The 16,166-nt window shown below is 37.5% G+C and overlaps 1 protein-coding gene across 1 annotated transcript in view; it reads left to right on the forward strand.

Annotated features, from left to right (window-relative positions):
- The window catches only part of CDH13 (cadherin 13), a 489,049-nt gene that overhangs the window by 271,243 nt on the left and 201,640 nt on the right, over positions 1–16,166 (forward strand). The window contains exon 6 of the mRNA XM_063312654.1: positions 15,308–15,452. Within this exon, the coding sequence (XP_063168724.1) occupies positions 15,308–15,452 (145 nt within the window). The remainder of the gene's footprint in view (positions 1–15,307; positions 15,453–16,166) is intronic.

Here is a 16,166-nt window from a genome sequence, read left to right on the forward strand (position 1 = left end):
ACAGATTGGAATTCAATTGCCCCTTTTTGGTTTGTTTATTTATTTTTGAGTTTTCAATTTTGGTTGGTTGAAACCCTCACCCAGTGCTTATAGAAACACGAGTTTTAGATTAAAATGTGGATAAACATTTCAGGCAATTCTGTATAAAGATGTGCATTTTAGCAAGACATGCTTAAAACCCTTGCCAGAGTCTTCACATTACATGTGCAATAACTGAAAGCATACTTTCTTTCCAGATATTATACATTGTGGAAGTTGACAGCTCTTCTTTGAATTTGCCCCTTTCCCTTCAGAAGACACCCAAGATATGTGCAGGGAATTCTATGCCTTAATTGTTACTCGGCTGTTTTTGGAATCAATCGACTTATCTACATTTCTAAAGTCTTGCTCTGCTAGAATCCATTTCTGAGGGCTGTAAAGTAACCCATGTTTTCTTGAACTCCATTCCACTCCTCTATCAGCTGTCTTGCTTTTCACCTGATATATGATGCAGATAGGGATAGCCAACATGTGACACTTCAGATTTTGTTACCATGACCCTTCCCTGTTGACCATGTAGGCCAGGGCTGAGCAAATTTAGAGCAAATTTAGTTTCCAAATTCTGGAGGGCTGAACAAATGAGTAGAAAAACCAAAGAGCTTTATTGTGCCATAAGCCAGAGGCTCAGTTTGTATACTGTACATATTCACCAGAGAATGCAGCTCTCCTTTTGTCCTGTAACACAATACCAGTTCTTAGTTGTGTTTTCACTTGTTTGAACTTGCCTCTTAGAACCCCCCTTTTTTCCTACAGCAACACTTTTCTCTACTAAAAGCAAATCTGGCCATGTGGCCATGAATTTGAAGAGCAAAGGAAGACCCAGAAGTGCCTCAACTAGTCTCTCCATTTACAGCAATATTATGTCTGCAGGAAATGTGAGCAGGTTGCTATTTTCCCAGAAAAAGAAACGAGCTGAGCAGGGTCAGAACTGATCAGTATTTGGATGGGACCATAAGGAATTCCCAAGGCTATAGGCTAGATTGGGAAGTCTAAAAGGACCCAAGAAGACAGCGGTGGTGAATCACATCAATTGAGTTTAACTTGAAGGAGACTGCATCTATTGAACAATATAAAGCTTTGTCAATCAATCTCATTAATATGCTGAGTTTCCTCCACCCTCACCCCCATCCAGTTTCGAATACCAAAGAGAATGACTAAAGGTACCCTGATCTTCCTGGGTTAAGGAAGTGGTGGCGGGGGGAAGTAAGTAGAAAGAAAGCTTTCTGGCAAGATAGATTAAAAGCTTGAGTCAAGCGCTCCTGTATTTTTAATCATTCACAGATCCAGACTCCCAGGCTACTGACTTTAATGTTGCCATGCTGGGAAGTTTCCAGCTACAAATGTTGCTCCTTTACTTCCCTGTTGTGAAGAAATGTTAAGGCTTGCCTTAAATCAAACACTGAATGGTTTACCTTTTGAGTCAGATATGATTTTATCAAGTCTGCTTTTCAATAATCAACAAACTGTGCTTCTTTCTTGTCTAAATAAGTCCAGAAAAGATTGTACAGCTTCAGGTACAAAATGTGTTCCTATATTTCTCTTCCTGAAACACTGGTATTAGCATAGGACCAGGCCCTAACCATGCAACCAACAAAGAAATGGGTTTACATTGTAAGTTGCTTCCTATAGCATGAATGTTATAGGTATGCTGTCACTTATGGGGATGAAGAGGTGGTAACAAGAATATCTGGTAGAGGGCAGGTTGAAAATTGCAAGATGGCAGGTGCAGCACAACATGCATTTACAAAAGGGACAACACTTTGATTTCAACACTGTACTCTACACTTTGAACCTACCCAAACACCAATGAATGGTAAGTTGCACCAAGACATCACTCATTGTCCTTCTGGTCTACTGCATGGAGAAATCTAAAATGCTTTGCTTGCTGTATGGGCTAGTTCTCCTACCTAATTCTGAAGAAATCCTCACAGGTACGCAAGTGAAGGGATTCCTATTTTATTTATTAGATTTACATGGCCACCTATCTCAAATACATGACAATTGAACAGGCAGTTGGCCACAAGGAACTGCTCTGAGGACCTCTTCTGAGTATTGCTTGGTGGTGGTAGCTGACCAACCAGCCATGGAATAAATGTTGGATGTATGGAAGGAACCTGAGCAGTGGGGAGAGTCCTCCTCCCCACTCATGTAGTGATCTTCTATGGGCATCCATGAATCCTAAAAAGGAGAGAGAGGTCAGCTTAAATTCCACTCCTCATCCAGAAAGCCAAATGGCATGGCCCTATTTGCTAGATTCTTTTTATTCTTCTCCCTTGCTGGGTTGACTCTCAAGTTTTTATGGCCAGTGCTTTTCCTGAGTAATAACAATATATTAAAAATAAGTACTCTTTCTTTTGGCTTTTTTCACTGTGCTATCAGTAGCAGGTTTTGTTTAGCTTTACTCAGCTATGCCTCAATCTGTCCTTGATTCAATCAGAAATTAATTTCCCACTGATTTAGAGTGACAAGAATTGGCCAACAGTACAAAAACAAAACAAGACATCCCTAAAATGTTTTAATAGCCCTCCATTGCACCAGCTTTCTTCTCCTGAGTGTTCCTTGTATGCTAAGACTTAAGAGGTTCCTTGGTTGGATGAAACACATAAGTACTAATACATGCAGGAGTTGTTCTCCAAACACACTTTATTAGATTCATACTGTTATATATTTATTGAAGACTTGGGTCAATAAGCTCTAGTTGTTATATTGTTTTTCCTGCCACTCCTAAAAACTGAAGAATTCTTAGGAGGGGAATGATTACTTCCAAAGAAGGGGAAAATAGTTATTTCAGACAGTACATTCCATTGGAAGCTGGCTTATGTCCTCAGAAACTATTGGGTTACTAAATTTAGCATAGACGTCTCTGACTGATAGTATTTGTCCAATATTGTGGCATTTCCCATCAACTTTTTTTTTTACTGAGAAACATTAAGGATTGGATCTATATCTTTATTCTGCATAGCAAGACAGCACATAACAAACAGAATAGAATAGAATAGAATAGAATAGAATAGAATAGAATAGAATAGAATAGAATAGAATAGAATAGAATAGAATAGAATAGAATAGAATAGAAGTAACTTTTATTGTCATTTCACTATACACCAAAGTGTACGTTAAAATGAAATTTCGTTACAATTGGCTCAGCAATAAAATAAAAATACCCTAATTACTATAATATGTATATACATTCTTTACCCATTCCACTCCTCTAATTTTGATCCCTAATAAATATCAGTCCTACACACAGCATGTGTATCCATGGAGTGAGAAGGATTTCAGTTATGCAGTTGTATCTGCCATCTTGATTTTTATGAACCTCCTACTGATACCTAATCCTTCCTTCCTTCCTTCCTTCCTTCCTTCCTTCCTTCCTTCCTTCCTTCCTCTTTTAAATACAATAAAAGAGGACCAACAAAACACACACAATGGGCTTGGGAGCTTTTGATGTTGCACACACTCAGTCTGTGCTTTTTTCCCCCTTTCCTTTCTTTCTTTCTTTCAAGTTTAAAAGCAGGTAACTCAACTCCCCCCTGAAATAAAAGAATATTGAAAATCACTTCCCCACTCTGAAAGGGACAGAATTGTCTTTCCTTTCAGGTAAGATTAGTGGTCTCCTCCACAGTCCCAGGCACCAAACTATGAGGCCAGATATTTAAGCCTGTTTCAATGAAAATTGTTTGCAGAGTATCAAATAAATGAAAATTTAATGTAGAACATTCCTCCTGTGTTTAGGTAAGGTGAAACAATTTGCATTGGAATCTATTAATGTGCAAGAGAGTTGTAAGTGACTCTATCTGTGCTGTGTGCATTAGATTTAAAATGAAGGGCTTTTAAAGCAGTTAAGATGTTGAAAAAGAAATTACGCCAATTCTTTCTTAATCTAAGGCTGATCATGCCATTTGCACATGTGATAAATGGCTGGTCACCTTGGTTCTTGTCTCTAACCAGTGATGACTCAAAGAATTAGATATGAACTACTTTCCAACAGAACCTAACAAATTGTCGTGCTGGGGCACTGTGCTGCTCACAACATTGAATGGAAGATTTGGAAGTGTTTTAGAAATGTCATGACAATAGCAGCACTTTACATCATGGTAAGTCCTTGTGGTTATATTTCTCCCTTTACTCGAGACAGTAGAAAGCCGCTTTTCAGTTCCAGTGATTAGAGGTAATATACCCCAGATTGCTTAGATTTGGAAAGATTTCTCCTAAATGCCAGTTGTTGAGGAAATATTGCAGTGCAGGCAAATTGTGATTTGTTGACCTATCAGCTTTTATTACAGCCAAAAGAACAGACTATCTCACTCCACAGGAAGCTTGGAGACACTTAAAGACAATCATGCATTGTTCTGGGTTATTTCTCAATGGTGTTATAATGAAAGGTATTCTAGTTTAGTGGAATCTCAGAATGTGTTTTTCCTCTCCTTAAAGCAACTGAGTTCTTTATCCAATGATATTAAAACCACTCAACAGGCAATATAAGGTGTGCAAAATGCATGTCTGTAGAAATCTATTTGTGGAATGCAAAATGTCCAAGGGCAGTGTTTTATAGCTTGTGCAGGAAGTAAGAAAGGGGTAGCTACCCCCAGTTTTCAGGAAAGAAAGCCAATAATCAACAATTGTTGATAATGCATTAACCCCTGTCCCAGTTTTCCTGTATGTCATTTCAACATCCTTGCTTTCAAGACTATAAACTAATATCTGCTTGTTTTGCAAAAAGAAGAATTGTTAGCTATGGCTTTGATTTATCTGGTACTTCAGCACCATCACTGGCTTTTTGCTTAAATCCTCTTGTTTGCCAGTAAATTCCACCAAATTCAAAAACAATTATGAAGTAGTAGCTTTGGGATAGAGGATATGAACACGTCTACCATTATTACATTCTGCTGCATCTACTTATAGTAGCAAAATTCAGTTATGTATAGTTTAGTAGAATGAAACTGGTAGTTAGATAATGCATTATGAAACTATTGTAAACATGACTTTTCATATCAAATGTATGTTAAATGTGTACCTCCTTAAACTGAACTATAACCACATGAAGAGAACACGAATGCATTTAGGAAAAATCAGGTCCTCAGTGCTTATTGTAATTGGAAAATTTCTCTCTCGTAGCAAATACTTCAGCAAATCTCCCATTCCTCCATATTATAGTAAAATGAGGCCAGGTTGGGAAACACATGAAAGATGTTCTCCTTTTGTTCATTAGAAGCACAGCAGCTTACCCAACTATCCACCTTGGGGTGCAGGGTGGGGGTTAGGAACCGATGTCCCTGAACAACTTTTGAGTTTCATTGTCTCTGCTTACCCCATCATGCTTACAAATCAGGTGTGATATGTTCATAATTTAATTCCTAGGAGACCCACTGTCATCCAACAAAGACTAGACTAAGTAGCTCAAATGGACTGATGCTCTTCCATGTATCTGATACTTATGGGTATGACAAGTCTTATGGGTAACTGCTTCACTTTTAGAAAACAAGGACGATGAAAAAGCACCCTAGAATTCATAATAATTTTAGTGAAAGCAAGTAGTTCTTCTTAGTAACAGGGGCAAAGGAGTAGGTGACCTAAACAAATGACCTTGGGACAGAGGTGAGCTGCTGACCAGTGTTCAGGGACAGGAAGACTTCATTAACAGGCATTTTGTGTCTTGCAAAGGGAAAAAAAAACAAGACATTTTGATAACACTGTAGTATGATTGGTCTCTCCATTGAGACCAAAGGGTGATGGAAGCTGTTTGTCTGCCCTTTGCAGACATGCTTCCTTGAGAGAAAAGCATAAGATACATTTCTTTTTGTGAATGGGATCAGTTTGTGGAAATAGGCCAAGAAAGCAGAGTGGGTGGAAGAATGGAGTTAACAAGTCATTCCAGAAATAGATCCTGAGGAAGTAATCACCTGCGCCTTCTTGGATGGGTACAGTATGCTTCTGTTCAGGGGGAAATGAACAAATCGGGCAAACGTTTTGGGGGCAGGCTGTGGCTTTGCATAGGAAAAGCAAACATCGTAAGCTATTGCGAAGTGAACTTGGATATTTCTTGAGCTTTGGGGTGGTGTCCTCTGAGACAAGGACAGACCATTTATATGTGCAAATAGAGAAACTCATTATCTCCTGTGGTTTGTGTGACAACTAATAATAATCATACTATTATTCATTCTGAAATACACTTGGTTGTATTTAGGCTCCACATCTGTGCACTGCAATCATTGGGAGTTATTAATAATTATAAGGCACCACAGCATATGCTATAACATAATGCATGGTATATAATGAATCACACAGCATGAATAGAAAATTGATTTAGAACTGCCTTAGGGCATTGTGATTATTAGTGATAATTCATCGATTTCAGTCCCCAATTATTAACAAGTTATACTGACTATTCATTTACAACAAGTTCTAATGATGTATTTATCCTGCATCCTGGTAGTAACCTAGTGTGGTTGTCTGCTGGTAACAGACAAGGTAACCATTTTTAAGGTAACAATTTTATATTCGCTTACTTGGAAGTGTGACCATTACAACCAGTGAGACCAATGGCTCAGTAAATGATCCTAAGATTTATTCCGTGGGTTGTAATGGAAGAGACAAATAACAGTAAAATATCTCAGTAATTAAAAATAGAAGAGTCAGTCTGTATCGTGTCTTTCTTTTCCACACGTATTTAATCCACTGTCTTCAGTTTCTGCATCACTGAATGTACAGTGCTTAACAATGACAGTTAGGACTGGAGTTTCATTCACCAAGTGATGCAGTTGTTAAGAGAACCATACAACCATTTTGTGGTGGTCGTTAAATGAATTGCATCATTAAGTGAACCACGTGGTTGTTAAGTGAAACATGCAGTTCCCCATTGATTTTTCTTGCCAGAAGTCGGCTGGGAAGGTGGAAAATGGCAGTCATGTGACCGTGAGACACTGCAAAGATTGTAAATACAAACCTGTTGCTGAGTCCCTGAATCCATATGTTTGTGTGGGCTGGGCTCTATGTGTCCAGTGTATGTAAATGCATATGTGTGTATATGTCTATACAACCACACACACACACAAACACACAGACACTCCCTCTGCTGGTTCTCCACTCTTCTAGTTGATTTAAAATGATGATGATGTTGATGATAATGATAATGATAAATGAATAAATAATAATAATTTCAAATTGGCTCAGTTTTGATTTGTTGCCCTCTTCTAACAAAGCTTTTAAATAGTGGGAGACTTTTGAAATGTCTGAGAACATTGTGTCTCAGGTTTAAAACACGATTAATACTCCCTTTCTCCTGACACAGAGTGGATTGAATCTCTTCCTTTATCAAAGGAACTTTTAATCTGCATGTGCAATGCTAAATTAGACTGCTGTTGACATGCCTTTATAAATCTTTGAAATCCTTCATGGATAGAACTGAATTGAGGGAAGAATAACAGGTGGGCATAAGTCTTAGATTTCAGCCCCAATGGCTACTAACTTCAATGAATTCTGAATATATTTTCATTGAAAATCCTGGCATTTGCTATCTTGAATACTCATTCGGTTTATAGTAACACAACAGTTGTAGAAGTGATCTTTCTCTCCCTTTGAGAATAATACTTCTATAAATAAATTGGCATTTTCCAGGAAGTGTTGTTTACAATACAACGTTGTTGTGTTTGCTCTAATCCCATGGAAGCCCAAAAGTTTAAGGACCACATTGTCTACTGTGTTGGTTTCCTCTAGATGATGACATCTCCTTGGACTTCTGGTGTTCTATAATATTTCAATTTCTTTACCATGATTCAGGTTGAAAGTAGGTGAAAGCAAGTTGTTTGAATGAGATGTGTTAATCTTTATGAAGATTAACAAATGGAGACTCTATATAGAGTCTCTTTCTTTTTCATATAAAAAGAAAATATCTTTAAAAGAAGAAAGAAAGGAAAAGATTATGTTTGCCCATAATCTTTAGTGTGGCAGGGAAGGTCTGTGCATACTAATTGGAAGCAGGGGGATAAGTCGTTCTTTATTTCATTTCCAAGACTCCTTGAGAAGACAAATTATTTTATACATCAGCTATGTGTTGGAAATGACAGATGAGATTAATATGCTTCTTAAATTACCATTACCAGGGGTCAATTAATAAGTGAACCAACCTTGTGAATGTCATTCCAAGAGACCAGTTACGGGTCCATAATGGTCCCTGTCAAATTATGTAAATGTGAGAAAATGAGAAAGCTGTCAAATAAATGGTAAGCCAGGATATACTTACTAATTGCATTCTCCATAAGGTAAATGAGTTGTTGGTCTGAGGGATATGCTGTGAACACTGGAAATGCTGAACTGATACAGTGATGAAACAGATAGGAACCTTGGAGAGATGGATTTGTGGGAATAAATCTTTTGAACTCTCTTTGGGTATACTGGAATCTTCCAGTGGAAGGTTATTTCTAACTGTGCTCAGAAATGTCAATCTGTTTTACTTGTAGTAAAATGCTGTGGTAAAATTGGAAATTCCCATTTGAGAACATCTGAAGAAACTGCATTTGATTTATCAATACTTCTTGTTTTTTGGAGGTGGGGGTTCTCTCAGAGTTATATACACATTTTGTCCAAGGAAGAAGCTCCAACTTTCTTTCAAAATTTTGTTTAGGAAAAGTCTAATTTCAGCTTGGAGATTCTACCTCTATCTCTATCCCATCCCATCCCATCCCATCCCTGAATCCATCAAACCACCCAACCAACCTAAGCAAGAATTTCCAATTTAACCTAACTTTTCCATTACACATTTTAAACCTCCAACTATATTTTTAATTTCCTAAAACCTTCTTAAAAATATCTCCAATAAAAAGGAAATTCTTCTCAACTTGATGGTTCTTCATAATTTCCTTCCACTTCAGAACCTTTGATGCTCTATTAGGGACATTTCTGCCTCATATTTTTTTTTTTCAATCATATATTCTTTTAGCTTCCAGCTCAAATCTGGCTTCTTCTCAATTCAAGCTGATTTATGTTCTTTGGTGACTTCCTAGAAGTTGCCATGGTATTTATTCACCCCTCAAATAATCTCAGATTCTGTGGCCAGTTTTCCTCTTGGTTATTTCAGTCAGCTGTTTTTGAGCCTTCTGCCAATTTTTCCTCAAAAAATTAACAGCAACAGGAATTAATGTATTTACATATCTTCTGGATATTTTAAATTGTAGGAGCTGTAGCATAACGATACAAGATGCTACTACTTTCCAATTCTTGTCCCAGCTTCCCCTCTTCAAATGTATATGGTTGTTCCAGGTGATGTCAAACACCCAATGTTCCCTCTCCTTTTTATGTTTAGTTCATACTTTGCGGTTAGTTATTATAATTGTGTATCTTGCTGACAAATTGATTTATCCTTAAAAGATCCATTTAAAGACCATCTCCTTGTAACACAACCAGCGGATGGAAGTTTGGACATCAGGAGAAAATATAATGGTAGAGTCCATGCTTTACCTGAAGAAATGCTTCAGTTCTCAATCTCCATGTAAAGCGGGCAAAAATTCTGCCTGAAACTTGGGTGAACTGGTACAGTGCGTCATGGCATTTTGCTATTCTGACAGCATGAAGTAAGACTATCATACTCTTCATTCGAGGGTGGACATAGAAAGTTGTAGCAAGAATTAATTTCCCCCATGCCAATTAGTCAGCTGATTATCTGGCTGTCAGAGGTAGCTCATTAATGTGATCAGCAGGGAACAGATCACCATCTTCCCATTGCAACAGCAGCAGGGAGCGAATGATCAGTTTCCCATTGACTATCTGATCAGCTGGCTCATAAGAAAGCAGCATGGCTAATGGGCTGTCACCCATATTTTGTGCCATGTTACTGCAGGTCACAAAGGCTGATAGCTTTTCCAGGTGATGTGTTAATATGACATTTGGGAGAATTTCAGACACCTCTCTTTTCCTCTATGTGAAAGACTCAGATTGAAAACAAACAACCTTTCACCCTGTCTGACACAGCCTTCTGAGAATTTTGGGTTAAGAAAGTCCTTGAAATCTCCCAAGTGGTGTCCATTTAAGCATTCATTTTGCTACTTTGGGACCATTGGCAAAAACATTATTTCTTTGCCAATGAATGCACAAAAGCATTCCAGGGTTGCTCCAAATTCCCACAATTAATTTTTTTTAGATAGAAAATAGTTAATTAGAAAGCAGTACTTCCTGTTTAGCTACTTTGCTTTCAGACCATCTAGAAATCAGGTGTAGAAATCAGTGTAACTTTGGTTTCAGGGAAATTTTCTTCAAAGCTATCACTCTACCAATGAATTTGCCACTATGGGGGGAAGAAGAAGAAAAGAGAAAAGTCTCACATAGATCTATTTTATTTTGCCTTATTTTGCCTTAATTTGTTTGAATTAAATTATCTCTTGCTATCTGTTGGTAGAAGTGTGAAAATATGTCACATGAATGTTGCATCAGCAAAAAGCCAGGCATAATAGGAAATTCAATTCAGCTGACTGAATCAGTAAAATCCTATTCCAAGGAAGTTATGATTGTTTATTGCCACACTAACTTTCATATATCACCATAAGCATGAAGACTGGAGAAAGAACAATGGGGAAATTGAAACTAGCAGTTTCAGTTGTGCTAAATTTTGTGGAAATACCAGAAATGGGAAAATAAATACTGAGATAATGAAAATGGTGGTGATAAATACGTTTTCATATTAAGTTATTGGAGTTTAGAACAACTTTGGTTTGAAGCTCCACAGAAATGAACTGGAAAGATTTTTGTTGTGGTTGACCATAACTAGATAATGAAAGAGGTTCTATTGCAACCTGTGAAGGCAAGACTAAGAGGCAGATGACTTTATATGGGGATGATATTTTAGTTCTGGTGGTCCACAAGGAGAGGCTTCCTACCTCCTGTAGGATGGGACAATCACAGTGCTGCCACATCCCTGTCTCATCCGCCATATCATATGGTAGAAGAAGCAAAATACCCAGGAGCAAAGCAAGCGATAATATGTCCCTTCCAAAATGATCCATGGAAGATTCCAAAGCCAACATGCTCATGGTAGACCTAGAATCCACAGGAGAGTCTTTCCTCACCTAAAAACCACAACTTTGTATGTGCTTAAACTGATACTCTCAAGGCTATCATCCCTTCCTTCCCCCTTCAGTTCAATCTTCTTTCTCATCTGTCTCTGTGCTCTGTAGTTCAGGTAAGGATCTGTCTTATTCCCTATCCATTATGGAGAACATAATATGGGCTTTTAGCTGTAGATAGATTGATGTAACTCAGACTTTCCTATAACCATGCTATTTTCTTATACTGCATCTGCATTTCTCTTTCATGCAAGTTGCAGCCTGAGGCATGCCTCCTTACAGAAATTATACTCCTAACATAGGGCTCCTCTCCACATGTTCTTTCTGGTGTTAACACCCAATTGTTAACAGTAATTTTAAACATTAAATATGGAAACTCATTTCCATTTCCTGGGGAACATATGAGGGTGCTACTTTGCTCAAGCCCCAATTGTGAGCTTCATATAGGTATTAGCTGGAATTAATATTGAGTGCTACTGTGTGTGTTATATGACTTCTATCAAGGAAACGTTATTCCGTTCCTCCTCTTCCTCCTGTTCCATCCTCATAATCACCTTCATCATCTGATTTGGTTCTTATTTCTAGCTCCTATTTTTAAAGCACTGATCAGAATACTCAAAACTTCTGGTGGGAAATGAAAGAGAAAAGCAACAATATGAATAATAAATTGGAAATGCGTTCCTAGATGCAATGCTTGCATGAAGTATGTAGCAGATAGGAGCTCCATTGACAATGGCTATGCAAGTTATATACTGTATAAGCCAGAGAATCATTGTATATAGTTGATTCAATTAGTTTTTCATAATTCTGCAGGAAAAAGGAAAAACATATCTTTTGAAACTCTTTGGAGATTTCCTAAAAAAAATACAGAGATCTCTAAAATACCTCCCCTATAACAGAGGAAGCACAAGCACTTTTTTTAAAAAAAATGTTTGAATGGAAAAGGCACTCATAAGTAAGTGAGAGAAACATACAAACAGATACAATGGGAAAGACAGGATTTATATTTGCCCTGGATATTTTGTGAAGAAGTTGTTGTTTTTCTCTGGTTTTGTAGCAATGTCAAATTTATTAAATAATGCTACCTGGCTGTATTTTGGATCCACAATCCAAATAACTTTGCAACTGATTCCATTCACTGGTATTTATGAAACAGCAGGATTTTTTCCAACCAAATAGTTTTCTGCAAGTTAGAGTTAATTCTTCCATAATTCAGTTTTCTCTGAATCTAGTTATCCTTGGTGAATCAAGCTTTAAATTATCCTTTCCATTAATATCAATAGATATTCAGAATTCTGAAAAAGACCCCAGGGCTCTGGAAATTAGGGCATCAAATGAAGGCATGAACCAAATGTGTCACAGCACCCAGTGGTGCAAAACCAATGAAGAACAGTGTGGATTAAAAAGCAATGGATGGAAGAAGGAGCAGATGATGAAAACCAAATTTTGGAGTTTCCATTCAGGCTGATTTAATCAAACCTCAAACCTCCAAGTCATATTTTCAGACTGAATTGATATTTCAGATCAAATTGGAAAGTTGGATCAAATTGTCAAAATCGTATCAGGTTCCCCAGAACAGGCTGACTGATTCAAAAACGGGTTCTATGAATTGGCCCTAAGTGATGTATTTGGGTATCAAACCAAATTGACTTTGCTTTCCAAATTGACTTGAATCATGAGATCAGCTCAATAAATGAAAGTATGCCTGTTTGTGCTTTTTCATTTCATTTCATTTCATTTCAGTTGCGTTGAGTTGAGTTGAGTTGAATTGAATTGAATTGAATTGAGTTGTGAACTACCCTGCACTGTTCAGAAGAGCATGGACTTTGATATATAATTGCATCATAATTGCAATTTGGGCCTGAAAGTGCTCCAATTCATATTTTAAAATGCAGTTAATCTATTCCTTTGCAGTATGCCTGATATTTATGCATATTTATAGGTTTTCCAAGACCTTTACTGGGAGAGAATTAGGTCAGAATTCAAATTCCTTTGTTAAGATGAACAGCTTATTTTTACAGTCCCTTGTGATCCATTTCACCAGTGTGGATATGCTCAGTATGGAAGATTTGAAGACATTATTGGATCTACAGCAATTCTTGATGTTGTTATGAATCATTTTCATGCTGGGTAACATTTGTACCCTATGATGTAGGTCATGTGTCCATTCATTCATTCATTCATTCATTCAATTTTTATAGCTGCCCATCTCAACAAGTGACTCTGGGTGGTGAACAAAATTAAAATAAAATAAAAACAATTACAAGACAAATTGCTAAACTGGTTCACTTCTAACTGGCTTAGTACAAAGTTATTCTCCCCCCACCCTTTTTGTATAGCAGTGGTGGAGGCTGCAGGAAGTTGTGATTCAAAACAATTTGTTTGTATTTATTTATTTATTTATTTATTTATCAAATTTATCACCGCCCATCTCCCCCCACAACACACATAAAAAATAGAAGGATCTTTGTGGCTGCCATCTTGACTGTTTTTAACCTCACCCTGCAAAAACCTCTGGTAGGGTTCAAGGAGAGTAAACCATGCAACAAAATGCTAGATTCCTTAAAACTAGATGCAGTAAAGCAGCTAAGTCCATATTTGGACACATTATTTGAAGACCCAGCTCTCTGGAAAAGGCTCTAATGCTGGGAAAGGTGGAAAGGAAGAGAAGAAGAGGATGACCAGCAGCAAGGTGGATGGACTCAGTTATGGTGGCGATGGGTGCCTGTTGGAAGACATGAAGTGGCAGGCTGGAGACTGGAGAAGGTCTATGTATGTGGTTGCTAAGAATCAACAATGACTTCATGGCACATAATCAATCAGTGCAAAGACCCAGCTCCCTTGAGAAGTCTATAATGCCAGGAAAGCTAGAAGGAAGGAGAAGAAGAGGAAAACCAAGAGCAATTGGATGGGTTCAGTTCCAGTGGTGATGAGTGCATCATTGAAAGACTTGGAGGACCAGGTTAGGGACAGAACATCACGGAGAAAATCTATGTGGTTGCTAAGAGTTGACGCCATCTTGATGGCACATAATCGATCAATTAATCAAAGGTTTCTTTGGCAGCCATTTTGTGTTTGTTGTTCTTGTTTTTTTCTTACTTATTGTGTTGTTTTTATTTTTTCTCAGCCATCCAGAGTTGCACTGGTAGTCATATAAAGTGATACAAATAAATGAAATTCAAATCGTCAGGCAAGGAACTTCTAGACCACTTTTGAGTTCTGTTATTCTGTTAATCTCTGTTAAACTCAGTGTGTAACTTCCATTTAGACAAGATAAGATTGAAGATTTGTGATGTATAGAACACATACTGTTTTCTTTCATGAAGAATATACTGCATCGGCTTTCCATTAAACTCCTTATTTCCCCCCCCCCCTTCTCTTTTAATCCCAACGTTTATGGATCACTTCACTTGACTATTTCTTCTTGCATCATAAAATCAAATTACTGAAAAATATTCTAATGACTTCTTTTCAAAGACACAATCTATTCAGGAGAAAAAGAAACTGTTGTGACACACAATGCTCACCTCATCATTTTTCCACCTCAAAAGTCATGTATTCTGTTTGAATTAAGATATTACTCTGCCAAAGCAGACTAATTACAGGTTGAATTTACGTGGAAGTAAAATTAGACTTGCTTCCATAAAGTTACTTAGAACTGATGGAAAGTGTTTTTGGTAAGGTCCTTATGGATGCTGACCCATAGCTGCTGTTGTGGAAATATCTCAAAGGGGTAAATTAGATCAGACATTGCAATATAAAACAATTATATTTGAATCAACTATCTCCTTTTCTTTATACCCTGCTAACAATCTTCTTTCTGCTTCCTAGCGTGCAGGGTTGGCCTATCTTGCAATTTATTTTGTGGTTCAGAATGTTCCCCTTCAGTATAATTATGCTTGAAGGAGAAAAGGAGGAAAAATACTTATTCTAAGCAAATATTCACTTCATTAGCATCAAATTGTGTTTCTCCCCCTGCCCCCCCGACAGTAAATATGGCAATTCAGTTGCAATGTGCCCAAAGGGGATCTCAGCATGAATGTGTTTCGATTGCTTATGTTCACTACCATCCTGCCTTTATCCCCACCGTCTCAAGTGCTAACATGGCTAGGGACTCCTAATGACAAAAATGCTGATGTCAACTCTCCTTGCTGGGATAACAATGTGACTCAGATTTCTTTTATGTTTCTTCTATGTTTCTTCTATTTATACAGCTGCAGGTAGAGATCACTGATGTCTCTGGCAAGATCATAGAAGGTCCAGTCCCTTTTGATATTATCATCATTGATCAGAATGACAACAGGCCTATCTTCCGGGAAGGACCATACATTGGGCACGTCATGGAAGGGTCTCCAACAGGTAACTAATCCAGCTTCTAGAATCTCTCTTACAAGCCTTTATAGTTTGGTTGACTGTGATGGAGAAAGTACATTGAGCAGGAGTATCCAGTTAGACAACATCTCAATTGAACTTGACATTCAATGAGTGAATTCAGTTCAAATTCTCTAATTCAGTTGAATTGGAAGAATCAAGTTGACTTGGTGATGTGAGTCCTTGATTTGAATCAATTAAGTTAAAATAACTGATTTGATAGAAGTGTAGGTGTGCATGTATAAATGTTCTTTGAAATGATCGAAAGGCCCTGGACTAGACTTGATGCATCAAATCAGTGAGACAATTCAGTTCAAATATGTTCCAACTGAATCTTTCTCCAAATTGAAGCTTCAGGCAGCCCATAAACATAATACGAATAACCTGGCATGAATTCTTCAACTCAATAAAGAGGGCCTTACTTGTTCTGTATCTTCACCAAATACAGGACATATAATAATATTCTTATATTAAAAGAAGGTCAATTCCAACTGAATGTTTTAAAAAAAACATTATTAACGGTCTGACACCAAAGCCAATTTTCTAGGGAAATTGTGAGTTCTGTTTACCAAATGTGTTCAAACAAAGGTTGGATAGCCATCTGTTGGGGATGCCTTAATTTGGACCTTCTGCACAGAGATCTTTTTTAACTTCATAGAAATGAGAGGACAGGATTTGATATAGATAAAAAGGTAGTTTGGA

Source organism: Candoia aspera, chromosome 11, assembly GCF_035149785.1.
Source record: "Candoia aspera isolate rCanAsp1 chromosome 11, rCanAsp1.hap2, whole genome shotgun sequence".
Lineage (NCBI taxonomy): Eukaryota > Metazoa > Chordata > Lepidosauria > Squamata > Boidae > Candoia > Candoia aspera.